Below are 20,344 nucleotides of genomic sequence, written 5' to 3'. Positions count from 1 at the left end.
ACGGGGAGAAAGCGTTGGCGAGAAGTCAAAGTGAGGGAGATTCGGTGAACGCACGACCAGAACCGGAGATGTACGGAATGTCGGGAATTCCCGATCTTCTCCCGCCGGCCAGCTCGCTCCAGCCCGCTCCGGTCCACGTTCAAGCCTTGGGAAATGTACTGGGCAGTCAGCTAAGCTTCGACTCGCCGCAGAGGAGGCTCGGACAGCGGGCTCCAAAATTGGGACAAATCGGACGCTCGAAGAGAGGTTAGTGCAGCAGTGGGTGATAGCCTGCCCTGGACTAAAGACCTCATGGAGGAATGCTACGTGCATATGCTATACGTAGGTACAGTATAATCTCAGCATTAGGATTTCTAGCGAGAGATCAATAGCCTAATACCCGCCCACTAGTTCAATGCTGCTGTTCATCGTAGGCTATTGATTAAATAATGTAGCCTATCATTCATAAATTAGTGGTGGCTGTATTAATGATGCAGAGAGGATAGTCACTCCAAATATCTCTCTCTTTCTTTCTTTCTTTCTTTCTTTCTTTCTTTTGTTTACAGTGGTCATAGAAGATGAAGACTTGGACGACATCATGAACAATAACGGGCAATTTCCTGTTCCCCTCAACCTCTCGCCTATCGCCTAAGTAGGCCCAATCAACAAGTTTGAGTGTCAGGTCGAACCATGGGCTACGCCGCCTTTTGGTAAATGAGACCTCTGCAAACACAAGCCAACGCAAGTTTTCCCCAAATTTCTATGAAGCAGTCACATTAGCTTACCATGTGGCAGTTTCACAGTTGCGCTTATAACGCAAACTCAACACACAGCGGCGCCTCCAACTGCACGAAGGCCTAGCTACATCAGAGCTTTATTGTTTAAAATGGCGTTTCGGAACCCTGGCTGGGACCCCCTGTGTATGCTGGTTTTCGTACGACCTTCATTGCAATGAGCTGTCAATTGTTCTTAATTATAAACCAATAGCCTAGCTCATTAGACTTGTTACTTCCACGGAATGTCAATTTACCCTCTTCTGTCACATTATGCCATAAATGGCAATGTAGCTATGCCATAGCCTACCATTTTTATTTTTTTTATTTTTGCTATGCCATAAAAGGCCCATATTCACATCCCAGGAATTTCAATAAGTCAGACCAACTTATGTTTTTATTAACTACGCATGAACCACGAATTTATTTGTAATGCAAATAATACTACACATAAAATAGATGTTTAATTGGTTTCATTAAAAAATAATTTAATAACAGAAAATTGGAAACGTTTAATTGTGTATGTATGTTTAATCACACTATTTTGGTAGATCTTACCTTTTCAACAAGCAGAATGAATCAAGAGATTGTCTTGGAAGAAAACCAGCATTCAGTGGTTCGCCATGACCAAGGTTGAGAAACGCTGGTTAAAAACCTGTTCGACCTTGTCGAGGAAAAGAGGGCTTGGTGCACTAAGTTAGTCTGCATAGCTACCGCTTGGGAGAGGATTACGCTTTAGTTTATGGTGGCGTTTAAACTACCAAAGGGCTCGATGCACAAGCACATCATCGCTAATTTGGAACATTGTTGTCATTTAACAGTGTTCAGGGGAGTGGTCTTAAACTCGTTGCCACGGAGGGCCGTGTGTACATTATGCAGGTTCTCATGCGAATCAATTCATGTTGCCTTAATTGATTTCAATTACTCATTCAACCTGCATTCGTATGCATGTAACAGCAGTAAAGCACAGACCGTAAGCAACAGTTATTTAGACAACATAAATAATGCATTTCACTTTATATGAATTATGTGCGAACTTACAACCATATTTTAGCAAGTAATTGCATTATAAAGATCTGCCAATTTATATAATACATATCTGAGCCCGGAATAAGAAGCCAGCATACCTACGGCCCTCCATTGCATTGAGTTTGAGACCACTTGTTTAGGGTCTTCTGACATCATAATATCAGAGACGAGGGCGAAGTAAACGTAGTCCCGACTCCCGAGTGAATTTTCAGCTTGCGCTGCTCATAGCTGATGTGAAATGTTTGTGTTAAAATGAAGATACATGAAAAGCTGTAATTTTATTTAGTTTGGAGACATTATGTAGAAGATATGTTGGAATATTTGGTCTAGAACAAGTATAAAGAGTGTGTAAAGACCAAATGCGATTATAAAAAGGGCCCGTCCTTGTTCCTTTATTAGGCGAGTATAGCCTGTTGAAACAACGTTAACAATTTGGAAAACATTTTTTTAAAATTACATTAAGTTGTATGAAATATTTATCATATTTCAAGTATAATTTACATTTTACAGCAGCGGTGCAGTTTTGTGAGTAGGCCAAGTGATCACGCATACCTAAACCAAGAATTCATGTTTACGGGTCTTACCGGTGTTGAGGTTGGTGTTGAGTACATTCATATCAAGTTGCAGTTTGTACAGCTTGTGCATGCGTTTCAGAGTCGAACACAGGTTAATATTCACTGCAGCAAATGTGCGTGGGTTTATGTGCCCCCAGTGTTGCCAATCCTGCCTCGCAGTACACTCACTAGGTGAATCTCAAAACGTTAAGCAACTTCCACGGAAGTCATCAGACGCACGACTGCGCGTTATCCAGAGGTACATGTTTTGCATGTTGTACAGTCTCCTATGATAAACACACAATGCATGTTCGTTTTTGGAAAACAGAAAAACATTGAACATTTTTTTGTGTATGGTACTTATGGTCACCTAATCGATACAATATCTATTCGACACCTGGTGACGTGGTCATTAAGTCGGTAACACTGGGCAACTCCTCATTTTCCAGTACAAGTTAAGTTGACGTTGAAAAACGTCTCACGGGTCTATTTCAAGGCCATGGCCCGGCTGTTGGAAATCAAACGTACGTACACGGCCCAAGATTGCATGCATTTATTGGAAGATTGCATGCATTTATTGGAACATTGCGCTTTTGAACAACGGAAAACAGTTTGATTCCATTCCTTATCACCTGAATCTTGGCTGAAAGTATGCGGTTCATCTCTTACTGTGGCCGGTGAAATTGTGAAACCAGTCAACAGATGGCAGTAAATTCGTAGGAATTTGAATTCGCTTTCAATATATGCACGCCATGTTATTTTCTGTATTGACTGTTGTTGTACATGAATGATTATGAAATGGGTTTGATTAAAATTGCATTCGTTATCATTCAGGTGTGTTCTTTTTTGGAGAAAAAAAAAAAAAACAGCTTGCACACAGACCTTTGTAATCATCTAGTGAATTTAATCACATACAAGGTTCCCTTGAAGTATCAAACAAAACAGTCCCAAGCAAATATGGCATTTCATAATTTTATTAAAACACTTTTGCAAATAAAAAAAGTCAGCAAGAAATGGTGCTCTGACACGTGGAAGGACTTAATCTGAACTTTTACATTAAAAAACCCCACCATAGCACCTCAGCCATTATGTTACAAACATTTTAAAAAGGGGGAAGAAGCTGAATCAAATGGTGTTCCAGTATTTAAAAAAAAGAATAATTTAAAAAGCTTGGATAGGCTTTCCAACGCATGAAATACAGAACAAAGACGATGTGTGTACAAGAACAAAGGTCTACTGAAGTGGGCAAAGGGAGACAAAAAAAAAAAGAATAAAAAAAAAGTTGGCCAAGGATTGTGCAACTATAGTACTGGAACGTTACTCCAGTTGGATCAACATGGAACCCGTGAATAAAGCAAATGGTGGACAGGGGCACCCACCCACTTCAGTCATATTCTACAGCGTGTTGCAATGGCGGGCACGGAAATGACCTGATTTTCACTCAATTTGAATGTGATTTGAATACATTTCTTTGGGGGGGGGGGGGCTTAAAGAAGATCAGTTCTAAGATGCACAGTTGTTTGAACGGACATTTCTAAAAGGTGCAGTTTTTGGAAAGGACAATGACCTCCAGTTTTAAAGAATATAATCGATAATCACAAATTAAAATGAAATTTCTCTCCAGATGGACGAGTACTGAAATTAGTGGAAAAGAAGCAAAACAGCATTTTTGGGGGTGAAATGGGAAAACGGTGTGAAAGATGCCTGCGGTTCAGAGAGCTCTGAGCTGTGAATTCCTGTGTACCGGTCACACCCGTTTACTAATCACACACCCCTTCTTGACTCAGCCAAGTCAGGGGCGTACCAGGACAGACACACTGATGGGTATTTATACACACACCCTCTTAGTCCACCCTGAGGTCAGGAGCGAGGGCCAAACATCTGAAACCCAAACTGAAAATGGCCGATTTCTCCAATTAGGGGGGGGTGATGTCAACACATGGGCATCATGGTGCCAACATAAAGGTTGACTTGATAATGTAGAATCTGCATCAGAATGTCCTAAGGGAGGAGCAGGTGGAGATAGCACACAATGTTTGTTCAACTGAAAGAGGAAGAAGAGAGGGAGGTACAGAAGGGGCAGAGAGGAGAAAAGAAAGGGGGATGGGGGAAGACGGGAGGTAAAAGAGAAACGCAAGAAGAGCTACCTGAGAGACAACTAAAGGAGTCATTGAGGGAGAAGAGTTACACAACACAGACACGAGTATTCTGGAGGATGAGGAGCACACTCCATTTAGGTGTAAAACGATAAAATGTGTTCTACAGGAGGAACACTTCAGCAATGTACCGCAAAATGAAATCAAGAACGGTGTGCTCATCTCATCACATGACAATTATTTTTAAAAAAGTTATACAATAAAAGAAATGCCTTCGCCGAAGGGAGACCGCCAGCATGCACGGAATCGAAAACGGGACAAAGCGTGTAAAACACCCAGACGGGACCAGGGGTATCGCAGGTTGATTAACGCCCGTGTCCTGTCCGTGTGCCGACGGAGGGGAGACCAGCGGGTGGGGGGGGGGACGGGACGGGGGGGCTGGTTCACTCAGACGTACTCCTTGGCGCTGCTGGGGGGGCGGTTGCTAGGCGGGTATTTGGACACCTGTTTGCTCCGGGGGCAGGAGGCGGACAGCATGGCGCCCCCCAGGACGTCCAGGAAGGAGCCGGCCCAGGCGATGAAGATGGCCGCTCCAAACTCGAACCTGCACGGGGGAGAGAGGGGTGAGAGGCGAGGACACACCCGCACACTTCCCACAGGACCCAACGCCATCCCTGAAGGGATCCCCCAGCAGGAAAAGTGTTCAATGCTTTTATTAAATATTATTATAATAATTGGGAGTGGTGGGGGAGTGCCAGGGTTTAGTTAATAATTCAATTTTTATCTTTACGGCACTTGACAGATATGCTCACAAACTCTTCACAGCATTGCTTCCCAACCCTGTTCCTGGAGTTCTACCATCCAGTAGGTTTTCATTTCAACCCTAAATGGGCACACCTGATTCTACCGAGGGCGGCCTGTAGCGTAGTGGTTAAGGTAAATGACTGGGACCCGCAAGGTCGCTGGTTCAATTCCTGGTGTAGCCACAATCCGCACAGCTGTTGGGCCCTTGAGCAAGGCCCTTAACCCTGCATTGCTCCAGGTGAAGATTGTCTCCTGCTTAGTCTCAACGGTACGTCGCTCTGGATAAGAGCGTCTGCCAAATGCCAATAATGTAATTCAATGTAATACCAAATAGCAGCTGAATGAGAGCTCTAGCTGTTGAGCTTTGCTAGGTTTGGAGCGGAAACGGTAGACTAACAGGGACCCGAGCAGGTGAAGGGGGGGAAACTTACTTTGTGTTGACGGGGGTGAAGGGGTTGTAGAAGGCTCTGATGATATTATGGGCAAACCAGGAGCATGCCACTATCGCACACAGAGCTGAGGAAGACAGTGTGAGATTAATTAGGGTGAAAAAAGGGCGTGGTCTGAGCTACAACTAATGCCATTACTGTATTATCTATAGTTTATTAACAGACCATCTTCAGGAACTGACAGTTAAGCTTCTTGGATATGTGCACCCACAATAAACTTAGGCCCTTTTCAACTTTTTTTTGTAAAAACATTTTTTTAAATTCAGACAAGCAGAAAGTATAACAGAATCATAAAGAAGAAATTAAAGCAGTGCAGGCTCACCCCCCACCAGCAGAATGATGCCCCCGGTCAGGGCGATGCGAGACTTGCGCACTTTGTCGTCTCCCCCGCAGTTTGTGCACTTCATACCCATGCAGGCCACACCCAGCCCCGCCACCGACACGATGATGCCCACGATCATCAGGGCCCGGGTCGCCTGGAGGGCGCCTGAGGGAAGAGAAGGGAGGACAGTTAACCCATTACTGACTGAGGCGCCCTACAGAAAACCCATAGAAAGGCCTAGGTCATGGGTCTTTAAAGACGGTCATATAATCAAATACAACGCTGGCGTCGCATTTTGTCTGTTATGGGAGATGTAACGTGCAGGTCGCACCTGCCCATGCGGGGTTAATGATGGCTAGTTAAACTCCATTTTCCTTGACGTTTCCACATGGGGGCGACATGGCTCAGGCAGTAAGAGCAGTCGTCTGGCAGTCGGAGGGTTGCCGGTTCGATCCCCCGCCCAGGCTGTGTCGAAGTGTCCCTGAGCAAGACACCTAACCCCCAAATGCTCCTGACGAGCTGGTCGGGGCCTTGCATGGCAGCCAATTGCCGTCAGTGAGTGTGTGTATGAATGGGTGAATGGAGAAGCATCAATTGTACAGCGCCTGCCAATTGTATAAATGCCTGCCATTTACCATTTACCACATCTGTCAATCATACTCAAGTCCCTGATGCATACCTCTGTACAGAGATGAGCAGTACACCAGACCTGGGTCAAATATGCAATACATTTGGATTAAAATCCTTTTCTGTGCTCGACTGACCTTGCCTGGTGTAATTGAGCCAGAAGCTGGGGGTTTCAATTCGAGAGCCTTTCATAGGTTCCAATACGCCAAACAACCTCAGTAAGGCATAAACATTTTAATCCAAAATAATTAAATGTTTGGTCAGGAACATGGAGAACCATGGTGCACACACACACACACACACACACACAATAGTACAAAAGGAAACACAAAAGGTTGGGACACAATAAAGCAGCAAAGACTTGCTTACATATCCTGATATTAGGAAGTTTTGTTTCCCTCCCCCCCCCACACAGCGAGCGGTCACTATGTGAAATAGCTTGCCAGGACATGTGGTGGAGGCAGAAACACTGGGGATTTTCAAGACCAGGCTCGATACGCTGTTAGTTACTATTTTGCCTTTAGGCAAATTAAGCAGTAGGTACACTTAAGTGTAGGAAAAGGCGAGCACTGCTGGGCTGAATGGCCTGTTCTTGGCATTACATTATGTTATGTTATTTTATTAACTCAGTCCTACCACAGCAGGGGAACAACATCATAGTTTCGGTAAACGCCTCCTTCAGTGTGTGAAGACGCAAAGTGATACTGTGCAAACAGCATATGACACACCATCAGGTCAACAGAAGCCTTTCCAAGCACAAAGATTAACATTATTTGCCGACCAAACTAGGAATTTACACACTCCGCCTAGCAGACGTGACAGGCCTTTGGTTAAATGTGTCAGGATATTTTATTATGCGGATCAGACAGCTTCATCTGCTCCTTTGTGAAAGAAGTCACTGAAAGTGCAGCACAGCGAATTCAATTTATTACCCCCCTCTCCCTCGCCTCCCCATAAAAAGGGAATCTCGGACAGGGGGGGGGGGACTAAAAGGAACCAGTCTGTTCCAGTATGTTCCTGTGCTCTCAGGGCTACAGGGGGAGGAGGAGGACAAGGAGGCATACAGGAGAATTACTCCTCTCTTGTAGCATTCAAACACAAAAAGCTCATTCACCACGAAGGCAAAAAGGGCCCGTTCTGTCGTTCTCCCCCTTCCCCCACCGCCCCTTCTCCCCCACCCCACCTGTCCAAAAGAACTTCCCCTGACCACTCCATTGCACCTTCCCACCCCCACTGAACTTTCCACCTTCCAGTCCGGTGTGAGCGGTCCAAACTGGTTTAAACCGGAAGTGTTCCCCAAGAGCCTTTGTGGCCACCTTCCCCCCCCTCCCTCCCACCCACTGCTAACTGGAAGTACTGGTTTGACCGTGAAGCCCATGAGCTGGGAGGCGGTTGCGGGGAGGTTCGGAATCACATTTCGCGAGCGCTGGGGTGGGCGTGACAGGTTCCCGCCCCTAAATGCGGGGGGGACAGTCACACGCACACAGGCCTGCTTCCGTCACCACGGCGACGTGGCATGCCTCATGGGTCGGCACAAAGGGCCTGGTACCGTGAGGGCCCGTCCATCAGCGGGCACAAAGACACTGCCACCTACAGCTGGGCCTGGGCAACCACTGGAGCAGATGCTGGGCTCCACTGGCGCCCGGTCCACCGGACCGACTGCCAAAACTCCCCCCCTCACAGGACCGGCTTACCACCAGATCTCAAATTCAGCACCTTCCCAAACGACTGCCCCCCCCCCCCCCGCCCACCTCTGTATCCCCAGCATGCAATACTTCTCATGTTAAACTCATGAAGAGAAGGTTCTTTGGAATGTTTGTTTCAAAAATGTTCAATCTTCTAGGACCCCATTGCTTTTCAATTACCAGTAACAGTTGAGAACATTCCGATGAATGTAATCTTGTGATCTTGAGACCTTCAAAGGGTTAATATGCCGACGCCATTTTGCTCTGTTCCTGTAATTTTAATTTGTGACACTGACGGGGCTCACTTCCTACCCGCAGGTAAATATTGAAATTCAAGATGCAAATATTTCACAAATGTATTCAGTACGAGGACGAGTTCAGTAGAATGCACCTTGAACATACCAAGCAGTAGACCTTTATTTCTGCGCCGTTAATTGATCAATTCTTAGTCCCGTGGCAAGTTTTTGGACATAATATGCAAATGTTTATTGCCTACGCAGACAGTGTAACCTTGTCGATAGGAGTTTACATTATTAAGAGCAAGGTTAAAATAACTCTCTTCTGAGAAGGATCGTAAACGGCGTTTAAACCTAGTCATTGTGTTTCTAATCAGTTCACAATATTGTAAATAGTATTTACACTGAGATAAAGCATAATAAAGCAATTAATGTTTATCAGGAGGTCTGATAAGCAACACAAACACTGGCACGCAGTTATAGCGGTCAGCAGCCAGCCTGTTTATCGCAGCTCGTGCAGCCCTTCACTGACGACTGCGTTCTTCTGAAACGTTAAGATGTTATTCACTACATCCTGCACAACGGCTGCACACTTCCTGTTCGTTCATCCTTGCATCATGTGCTTCGTGCTTCAGGGAGGAAAGACTCCCCGTTCAAAAGGACACTGGCAGTGGCAACTGGAGTTCAAAACCCACAAAATTCCAGTCCTACACCAGCAATGTTCTGACCCGAGTTCCTGTGAAAGAAGTCCTCCCCAAACTCAGTAAGACCCACACTCCTACTGCACACACCACATATGAGTTTGACTGATTGAAAAACATTCCACACATACCAGTGGTAACAAGAAGAGGAAACAATCCAATTACAAAGTATTTTTTAACATTTTATCTCACTGGCATGTTCTATGGCTCGATACAGGCATACAATGTTCCTTGCAAATTAAAGCTTACAGTCTGCACTTTAACCTCAGTGTCGTTGTATCCTTTCAAACTCGAAGTGCTAGAGTACAGAACCAAAACAACAAAATAAATGTGTCACTGTCCAATGAATTATGGTGTTCACTAACTTATTGTACAGAATTAGAAGTACCCTACTGAATCCGGTTTTGGCAATGGGGGCAGTTTTGCGGGTTAGCGGTGAAGCAGACCTTGAATTTCATGTTTAAGTTCAGGAGTACTGCCATTATGTCTGCAGCCAAGGACTTTGCCTGAACTTCTACAGTAAACACAGTGTTTATGGATAGTATTAATATACTATGAGGAAAGACTGGATTAATTCTACTTACCACTCACAGCCAAACACTACAAATAGCTTGTGAAAAGGGCATAGCTGAAACGTCATGCTATAACCCATTTTGTAGAGACATTTCTTGAGAACAAACTATATTTCTTCATTGGATAACATGAATAAATAATATTGCCCCCAGGCTGAGTGGCTCATTCTGTTGCAGTATATACCAAAGATCACTCCCATGATCTGGTACAGAAACTGAACTGTGCCAGGGCCTACAGTGGCTGCCAGTCATATAAATGCAAACATAATACTGTATGTGGACTAACTGTGCAGTGCAGAGATTCACACATGGGCGAGACACCCCCAACCAAGGGCCCCCACAGTAAAACGCAAGTTCAGGAAGCAGGCTGGAATTCAGCAAAAACACCAGGTGCACACTTGTTGGATCCACACTACAAAATGTCTCCTCCTTTCAAGTTTAAATAAAGCAGTCCAGATAATTAAATCACATGGGCTTGAAGAGCACACACCCACAGCCTTTGTGGCTGCATAAAGGATACCCTTCCCACCAAAAACACATTTGAACTCCTGGGCTGTGTCCAAATGTTACTGTACTGAGCATCCTGCTACAGAGCTCCATTACTATGGCAGGCGATTGTGTACAGCACTCAAACACACCGCTTATTGCACCCCTAACACGGACCAAACACAAAGATTGTCAAACATTTTCCAAACTGTTCAGAGTAAATGCAGCATTCAAGGTTTGCTTCCTGAACACACCCCTGGCCATATGAGGGCACCAGACCACTGGCTGGGTGGGAAGCTGATATCCCGGAACATACACACTCATTGTGACTCAAGTGCATGGGGGTCTGATGAAACACAACAGCCTCAGAGCAAACGCCTACAGGTGCTTCTCAAAACTGACCTTTCCGTTTTTTTCCTCTTAAGTGTTAGCATTCCAAACCAATTCCTCATTTCTCTCAACTCTGTGTGGTGGGGGTGGGGGGGTCAGGAGGGAGGGGTCAGGAATGCAACCTGAGATTTCGCTGACTAAACACAAGGTTGGCTGGTTTCACTCAGCCCTCCCCCACCTCACCCCAAACACCACAGGTGCTTACTAAACACTGCTGTTGTTCTCCGGTGCGTACGTTTAAACTAAGGTTTACCCAGCCAACAGCACTCCAAGGAGGTGTGGTCTAGCACAGATCATGCCCACTGAAAGCCAGCCTAATCATTTCCTTGGCAACTGGGCAACCATAGCATAGCATGCTAACTTCACACAAATCAACAGGGAGGGGAAAAAAATACTTCTGGGAACACTGCATTCTGGGAAAATTGCATCAGGTATTTTCCCAGAGCCAGAGAAACACACAAAGGCGGCCATCAGTTTAGCTTTCAGCCCGAAACCTGGCAGCGCTACACAGGGCAATAATTCAATATGCCAATATGCCTTTATGTTGCTGTAGGAGTCAAATGCATTTAGAAAAACCACTGCACATAGCCATCCATTTTAAACCTAGGAAAATAATCTAGGACAGGTCACAGTCAGTGGGATTTGCTCAACTTAATGTTCAAACCACAGCTACAAATGAGGCTTCAAGCCAATAAAACATATTTAAAAAAGGCCCATTAAGTTCCGACTGCATTGAGTTCCTACTACATGGGAGTTGTAGTAGGAACTACAACACTGCATTGTTAACATGAGAAATCAGTTCTATGAACTACTGTGCCATTGTGAATGTTAAGAAAGACTATTTAACATGTGCCTCAAGGGCATGAATACTTTAAACTGTGTATGCATCAGTGAGTGTATTGGGCTGCTGCAGCAGGAGACAAAATGGAAGGTGTGTTTTGTTTTGTTTTGTTTGAACCAAACATTCCCAGCTCAGCCTCTTTAGGACCTTGGATTCAAGCATTCGTTACCAGGCCAGCTATGTGGTGCCCCACAGCTTTTTTTTCACAACATTGACCTTTTCCTGGATTACTTTTTTATGCATTACCCATTAATAAAGCAGGATAGTTACAGCAGCAGTTAAAGTTCAGCATCTTGGATCAGGGTACAAGGATGATGCCCCACCTGTGTACAGTGTCTGACTTTTGGGTATAAAAACCCAAACCTTAAACTGCTGCGATACTATCACATACATAGGTGAAGGCGAGGCAAATTATGGGAGCGTATGGGAGAAAAGAAAGGACATGAACAGAAAGAAAACACTACACTGATAACAGTCAAAACAGAGCCATTGCCCCGGAATATGCATAACGCTTAGGAATAACAAATCAAACCGTTTCTGGGTGGGTAAACGTACCGAGAGACTGCAGACAAGGTGCTACCAAATCAGGTCAATGTGACACCTCAGTCAGTACTTCTCGAAAATACTCAGTCTCACATTTCAAGGGCGACGCAGCAGATCACGCAACATATCTGAGGCCAGGTAATAGGCCAGGCACAGGTGTATGCACTCCGGTCACCCCCTACCACCCACACAAAAAAAAAAAAAAAAAAAAAAGTATTTAAACATCGACCTTTACGTGAGACGTGTGTCCATTACTTACTTCCAACTCTTCGCTCTGGATAAATTCAAAATATCCGACGAACGGAAAGAAATTCCAAATAAATCGCTTTTAAAAATCATTATTCATCCAACATGGCAATATTTGCACCCCGATGCACAGCCGGGTGCAGTGACGTCGTTAAACGGGTAAGTGGACTTATAGTAAAGGACACAGACATAACACGAATGGTGACACTGCATTGTTTTTTTTTTTCTGAAATGAGACTTACTGTCAAGTTGCAGAATGGAGTCGTAGACTTTGCACTGCATCTGTCCGGTGCTCTGAAAGGCGCACGACATCCATAGCCCCTCGTACATCGCCACGGCTGTGATAATGTTGTCTCCTACGTAAGCCGACATCTTCCATTGCGGAAGGATAGTGCCGATAATCAGTCCAATGACCCCGATAAGCGAGAGAGCAAAACCTAGAAGCTGAAGCCCAGAGTTGGCCATCTTTAAAAACGAATTCCGTTTTTTTTTTTTGAAAAAACAAAAAAAACAAGATTTGTTACAAAAATGTAAATTATTTATGAAAAAGAATAAATAAAAAGTATTTTTCGAGAACAGAAACTCCTTCGTAGAACCACGGGGTCTTCACAAAGGGCCTTTTAACCCAGCGTATTCTCGCTACACCTGTTGCCGGCAAAACAGAATATTAAAAGAAATATTTGTTTATCTTTAAGTTACGAGAAGGATAGTCCAGTATCCTAACAAGTCGGTAAATAACAACTAATATATAATATTTTCCTCTACAGAGTAGTGTAAGATCTCCGGATCTGCTTCACCTGTTTGGCAAAGCCGCACCTTGAATATGTAATGAGAAACCCTCGGGGACGTGCGTTTTAAGTCCCAGTGAACGGGGGAGGGGACGCGCGCAGTCCTTTTTCCTCTCTCTGTGTTTTTAAACTGCAGGAGTATCGTTACGTCAGGCACTATACCGGACATCTATTGAAGTGGACTCTAACCGACGCTGCTCGTTTTAAATGTACGAGAAAGTAATTTTTTCGACTGACATTGACTATTTGCTTAGAGACAAAACGCCTACTTAGCGGATCCACTTTCCCAGACCATCTATGGACGATAGCCACCTATTAAACTGCCAACATTTGACTGTTAAGTGTCTCTGTATCCAAGGATAGAATAGTCTTTCCCAACTTTCTTCCTTTGGCATCACATATTGTCCTTTTTGTGAGTTATAAAACTACAGCAAACAAAACAGGGGTTCTAATTCGTTCCCTCTTCCCAGGAAGTGATCCGCTCTTCCCAATAGAGAATACGGTTTTGCATTTATTTGTCCATTTAATTGCAGAAACACAGGTTGCACTAGGTGTGCGGAACACCACGATGGTTCGTAAGGTAATTACCTTAGTTTTAGGTTATCTGACAGCTCTATAAACTACATTAGTTCACTCCTGTACTGTAAAATCTTTAGGATGAACTTGCAATCTGCAGCTAATTAAATCATTAAGAACAGGAGTTGGTACAAAATCTTGAAACTATTCGGCTAGGAGGCTATGTTAAAGATAAAAATAAATAAATAAATAAATAAATCTATACTTCCTTTAATTTCGCTACTGCCGAATCACTGACATATAAAAATCCATCTTGATTTACAAACATTTGATATTGATATAAGATTGAATATTTAATGTGAGGTCTACATTGTAACTGCGCTGACTGTGGGTAAGTATTGTTGTCATGGTTTATATGTTTTATATGGTAGTATAAATCAGGTAATGTAGTTGTGGGAAGGGGTTATACTATAGTCCTGTCTTTCTCTCCAAGGAGAAACCAACGTGCATCTCCCTCCAGTTCCTGTAAATCAACAGCAGTTCTGACCTACATTTCCATGAATGGGTGGCTGTCTTCCAGACAAGCCACAATGGCGGGTTAACTCCAGTGTACATTTACACATGGGTACCAAATATTTTTCTGGAAATCTTGCGGTATCAAGTTCAAGGTCAAGATTCCATCAATATTTGTCCTAAACTGTGACACACAGTTATGCGGCCGATAATAAAATAACTTACCTATTTAAATTTATTTGTCAAATATAAGGGCAGATGTTGATTAATTCCAGGCAAAAGTCCTCCAGACATTTGCTTTTGGGGCTGTGACTTAATCTCATATTGAAGCTGGATCAGTTGAATGAGCCAATCGCAGTAGAGGAAAAATAACTGAATTAGAGAATAACAGGTTGGGTCAGATTGTTTGGCTGTGGTCACAAATGTTGGCAGAGATTTAATTTTGGGGTTGAAAAGCCTTATTGCAGGGTTGTACAATCTTCTCTAGAAAGGGTGCAGCTTTTAGTTTTAGCCCAGTATGAAGGTGCCTGATTCTACTGATTCTTCAAGGTCTTGATTGAAGGTCATTATTAGTTAATTAGTTCAATCAGGTGTCATTGTGCTGGGCTGCAAAAAAATCCCTGTACCCACACTGGACATTTGTTTTGGATACATCTGGACACCCCTACCCTATTGCATCAGAAGCAAATATGCAAGCGAGGCACCTTTGACTAGGGAGTGTTTTCTAGGGACTGGGACATCCTTGTTCTCTCAACCAAGTGACTGGTTGATGATTAACTGAAGACTTACCTCCTCTGTCATATGTGTGAAATGTAGAAACATCCTGACAAAAAAACGTTTTGCCTGACATAGAACCCTTTAACTAGAAGGGTTCTTCTTTGGAATCACAGGGTTCCTATCAGAACCATTTTATTAGAGTGTATGGGAGATCTCCAGGACCCTGCAGTTGGAGATCCCTGGTTTCATGCAGATGTTTTGAGCTTAAGACACAGTTGTGTCCACATATGGACACTGCAGGGCACAGTCAGCCTTTAAAATCCATCGGTTTTGCACAACCTTCCATAACTCCCGTCTTCAGTTCAGTTTCAGCCCAAGCTCCCATTTCTTTAGTCCAGGGATGTCAAACACTATTCCTGGTGGGCCACAGTGTCTGGTCCTGGTGGGACACAGTGTCTGCAGGTGTGTGTGGTTTCCTTTCAAATCAGCAGGTGATTTTAAGGGCCTGAGAACTAGGCGAGTGGACTACTTACCAAATCATGGCTTAAACGAACCACTCGTACTGGAACATACCAAAAGTTTGTCCGCTAGCTGTTGACACCCTTGCCTTACTCAATCCGTTTTACTTCACACTGAAAATAAGTGACCTGGCATCCATTTTAGAATGCTGAACTTTGCCCGTTACATGCCAAACAGATGATGTCCCTCCTGAGAACATGCCCCTCCCAAAACGTACAAGATGTTCCAGAGGCTTCCTGCTCATCGTGGGCTGAAGCAGCACTAAATAATGGGTCGCGGATCTGTCGCAAGGGGCCCAGGGCAGACTTGGGCCAACAAAGACCCCATTGTATCTTGGGCAAACTTCTCCCCAACACAAGGAATTTCAGGCACACAGAATCACCGGGGGATTTCGTTTCAAGAATGCTCCCGCCAACCAGGCCCGTTGCTCCTGGTTACACGATTAAACTCCCTCTGCTGAAGTGAGTCCCGGGCCAAGCTGTCGCGCCCACAAAAGGATCGCCTTAGTTTCTTTTCTCGTGAACGCACATTCGTCTGTTGACCAGCAATTAAGCAATGAGCAACAGGGTGGAAAAAGGGACTAAATCTGCACAAAAAACGCTCAAACACCCCTTAGGTTCTGAGCGTCTCCTCTTGTTTTCGAGAGAACAGGCAAATAGAAAAGCTGGGATTAACTGGCTCCCGGCTTTTAAGGAGTCGCCGAACCGTCACCAATAAAACATGCCACTCTGTGACTTTTCCTGAAAGCGACTTGTCATTCGCAGCGATTATAGCGCCCATTGAGGAAGCTGAAGCATTCCTCATTCCTGGAGTGGTGCCATCACCGCCCAGCGATTGCGCAACACCCTGAGCAAAAATATAGTAGTCTCAAAAACAGATTATTGCATAATTATACAAAGACTCAAATTCAGCCACTGAATTAGGTTTTCCTAGATGTATTGAATGTAGGAGATGGTTTTCTCACGTGTTGTGGAGTCGATTTTTCTGCTGAGGTGCCTGCATTTTTTTCTATTTTGATGTTTTTTTTGTTTTTTTTCTCTCTAATTCGGAATCACCAATTGCATCTCTTGACTCACCACTGAACCCTGGAGTTGAAATACATGCAGTCCTCTGTTGAACACACTGACACTCCTGTGCCTATTTCCCCCAGGATTGGCCGCACTGTATTACAGGAGAAGGCTAGCACCAATTAGTCCTTTAAGGAGTAAGATCACAAATATGTGATTGGAATGTTTTTAAGTGAACTTTCTAAAGCTGCTTTCACATGATCAGCGTTTAAACGCTCGACATGGTGTCAAGCCTTTAAATACCTATGGAGGGAGCGTTGGAACCCGACTTGGCAGCAACACTAAGCCTGGCATAGCGCACAGCTAAAAAAAAGCCAAGTTGAGCGGCATCAGGGTTCAAATTGTTTAAACTTTCTCCTGGTTTGAAGCTGGCTTTCTTTACATACAGACAGAGCCGTTTAGTGTAGGCTACATGGCTAACTGAGTTAGCCCAGTTATTTTCTTGACATTTTGAGATAAAGTAAATATTGTTGGTTTCACAAAGTGAGTACACAATTTAGCCTTTCATAATCGCAGACAACCTACTACTATCACAAATTGTTCCGGCCTGTTACAGTTTAACGAGCCAACGGCTTCCTGGATGTATGACGACAAGTTTCAACAACTGGCAGCACTCAATTGTTCTCATGTGTAGTCAACACCTTACTTGAACATAGAGCTTGATACTTATCATGAGAAAGAAGCTTAATGGTGAAGTAACACCTAGTAACTTCACCATTCTTCTAGAATTTTTACTGATTTAAGCTTAAAGGAGAGGGGTATGTCTCACTAATGGTATCTGATTCGGCAGTTGGTATAATCTTTGTATGAGCTATCCCCCTCAGTGACCCAATGACTTAGGCTGACAATGAATCCACCCTATTTCTGATAGAATGAGGCCGGCTGTGCCCCACTGCTGTAGGGTCATGGTCATGTCGTTAGTGACATAACCAAAGCTCAGTCTTGGAACCATAAGGCCCAGACTGCTCTCATGGTAACTGCAGCCTAGCAACATTCACACCAGGGTGGAACCAACATTTCCGGGGAGCACTATTGTCTCCATCCTAAGAAAATCATTTGACTGTTTCTCATGCCTGTATTGAATATGTATCCCCCTTTTTTTACCAACCATCAGAGCCTGGGGCCTGTAACTCACCTTTAAGACATCAGTACTATATGACCGAATGGTACAAAGCATCTGAGTCTGTCTAATGAGGTACGCAACAAGAACCAAAGTCAATATAAGTATTTTAGTCTTATATTTAGATTTAAAATCTTATTTGTTACTGTTAAAAAAAATATTGCCAATGGGTTGAGAGATTCTGTCTCATTACAAGATTTAGCAATGGGTTAAGAAAATAGCAAACAGTAACTAATATTAACTAAAAACAAGCTAATATTTTGGCTTATTTCAATAGAAAGAAGCCATATTGCTATTTTGCAGTGGGTACAGAACAGCATGCAGTCACCTACTGTAAGCTGTGTAGTGCTCAAGCCCAGGCTCATTATAACCAGGCTATTGTTCTGCGATTTGTGTATTTCAGCTCAGCCAATGAGCAGGGTTGGTTGCTAGGCAGCAGTGTTCTTAGTAACGAGAGAGAGAGAGACCACTATCCCCTGCTCAATAGTTTCTGTTTATCCCTACTGGTGTATCTCTCTCTCTCTCTCTCTCTCTCTCTCCTCTCTCTCTCTCTCTCTCTCTCTCTCTCTCTCTCTCTCTCTCTCTCTCTCTCTCTCTCTCTCTCTCTCTCTCTCTCTCTCTCTCTCTCTCTCTCTCTCTCATCTCTCTCTCCTCTCTCTCTCTCTCTCTCTCTCTCTCTCTCTCTCTGTGTGTGTATACTCTATGTATTTGTGTGTTCCCTATGGTATCTATGACTGCAGACCAGATCTCAGCAAGCTGTTGAAAGCTGATGAAATGTTGAAAATTGGATAAGTGAGAAACGAAGACAATCATCTGTCCCCTCAGACACTATGCAGACAAAGACTCAAGGTGTTATGTTAAAGTTGAAATTGTCCACAATGGAAACGATAACTCAGAAATAATAGTACAAGAGAAATGTTAGAGGACTGTAAAAAATGTCAGCTGAAAAGCAGACCTCTGCATCTTCAGAGGAATGTTTACAAAGAAAAACGGACGTTAAGAGCGATTCCATGGGAGCAGTCCTGGCCATCCCTCGTCCCTCAGCCAGGATTCGGAGCAATCCCTCAGCCTCACAATTCGATTTCTATAACGTTATTTTGTGATGTATGGGGCACTTTAGGGCCACAACAACATTTTTGTCTAGTGCTACCAAAACCCAAGGGCCCTCAGCTGTAACGGTGTGGAGAACAGGAGTTCCCCATGAAGACTCCAACTTCCTCTCTGCCTGCCAATGTGCGAGTGTGAACCATATACAGTACATGACATCACAAGAACAGATTCCACCAATCGAAAGCTTTTTTTACAACCATGTAAGAATTTGGAGGAATCGAACAAGACCCGTTGTCAGGAAGACCTGTCAAAACGCCAGGTTTTACTCAGTGAACTTAGCCAGCTAACTCAGTAATTCTGCTTTGTGATACAGGCCCCTGAATCTTGTGATGCTATAATCACACCTGAGAGTCTATTTGCCTTCGGAGAAGTTAAACTCCTACGTCACACTAGACACCGCAGGTTAAGTTTTGCCGTGGTGTAGTCAGGGCTGAGAAACTAGGATAGTTATATAAATGCTGCTGGTCTGATGCATTGATGAATCATTGTGGCTTTTTTCTTGACGAAGGTGCATGAATTACATTCCTTAGGAAATGAACAGCACTACGGATCCATAGCATTCATTCAAGTGTGAATGTACATTTGTGTGACATAAACCTCTGTAGTGCCAGAATGCCAAGTCACTGTATCGTGAATGGACACTCAGTGAGTGAAACACACACACACACCCACAAATAAACCTACCTGACACACACACCCAGAGACATTCTGTCCTGCCTTTGTAGAAACAATAACTGCACGCGACCTCGTGAGCAGAAATGACTGAGAGTGGGTGTTGTGTGGGAGCTATCGTTCGGCTGCAGTGAGTTCCCCGGGTCAGAGCAGGGGCTTCTGGGGGATTCCCCCTCGGCACAGCCGGTAATGGTGATGAGCGTTAGGTAGTGTGTGTGTGTGTGTGTGTGTGTGTATGAGAGTTTTACCTGGCTGAACTGTGTGTGTGTGTGTGAGAGTTTTACCTGGCTGAAGTGTGTGTGTGTGTGTGTGTTACCTGACTGAAGTGTGTGTGTGTGTGAGTGTTACCTGGCTGAAGTGTGTGTGTGTGTTACCTGGCTGAAGTGTGTGTGTGTGTGTGTGAGTGTTACCTGGCTGAAGTGTGTGTGTGTGTTACCTGGCTGAAGTGTGTGTGTGTGTGTGTTACCTGGCTGAAGTGTGTGTGATTGAGTGTGTGTGTGCTACCTGATAGTTCCCACAAGCCAACCACACACTGACTATAGGGGAAGTCTGTCAAATCAGCTGGAACAGACCAATTATTGAACACCATTGAAAAATGGCTAGTATGCTCTAAGTAGGAATAAAGCACTGAATTACGTACTATATCTCTTTTTTATTTTGCGGCTTATTTCTCTGCCCAGAAACCAGTTCTACTTCCTGACAGAAGGCTTTTAAGGGGCTTCGAGGCAAACGGAAGTACAGCCATGCAAATACCCAGGAATACATTTCCCTATAGTATCTCCTGACCCTCTCAGAGACAGCCACATCAAGACAGCCCTACAGAGGCTGAGAGGGTTCAAGTCATTATTATCCATGTGTAACTTATGCCGGATTGCATGAGTTCTGGGAAATGAGTGCTTAATCTTTACACAAACAAACTGCTCTGGATTTAGAGTTAATAATTACAGATGTTCTGATTCTTTTCATATTGCTAGGTCAGGTTTTTGGTG

The 20,344-nt window shown here is 44.1% G+C and overlaps 1 protein-coding gene across 1 annotated transcript; it reads right to left on the bottom strand.

Annotated features, from left to right (window-relative positions):
* Window positions 1–4,853: 4,853 nt before the first annotated feature.
* cldn7a (claudin 7a) lies at window positions 4,854–13,277 on the bottom strand. The gene is made up of 4 exons (XM_061235148.1): window positions 12,576–13,277; window positions 6,007–6,171; window positions 5,667–5,751; window positions 4,854–5,035 (listed from the first exon to the last, which is right to left on the bottom strand). Exons 1-4 carry the CDS (start codon window positions 12,796–12,798, stop codon window positions 4,879–4,881), a joined length of 630 nt encoding a protein of 209 aa, XP_061091132.1. The 5' UTR covers window positions 12,799–13,277; the 3' UTR covers window positions 4,854–4,878.
* Window positions 13,278–20,344: the final 7,067 nt, after the last annotated feature.

Source organism: Conger conger, chromosome 3 (assembly GCF_963514075.1).
Source record: "Conger conger chromosome 3, fConCon1.1, whole genome shotgun sequence".
NCBI classification, from domain to species: Eukaryota; Metazoa; Chordata; class Actinopteri; order Anguilliformes; family Congridae; genus Conger; species Conger conger.
The sequence above is the reverse complement of the archived record's forward strand: the minus strand, read 5'-3'. Positions and strand labels throughout refer to the sequence as shown.

Excerpts from the sequence above, each read along its gene's own strand:
- cldn7a (XM_061235148.1), bottom strand. The coding sequence starts at position 12,798 with ATGGCCAACTCTGGGCTTCAGCTTCTAGGTTTTGCTCTCTCGCTTATC. Across the intron at positions 6,172-12,575 it reads CTCCATTCTGCAACTTGACA|GCGCCCTCCAGGCGACCCGG; the intron begins GTAAGTCTCATT and ends CTCTTCCCTCAG. Across the intron at positions 5,752-6,006 it reads CATCATTCTGCTGGTGGGGG|CTCTGTGTGCGATAGTGGCA; the intron begins GTGAGCCTGCAC and ends TGTCTTCCTCAG.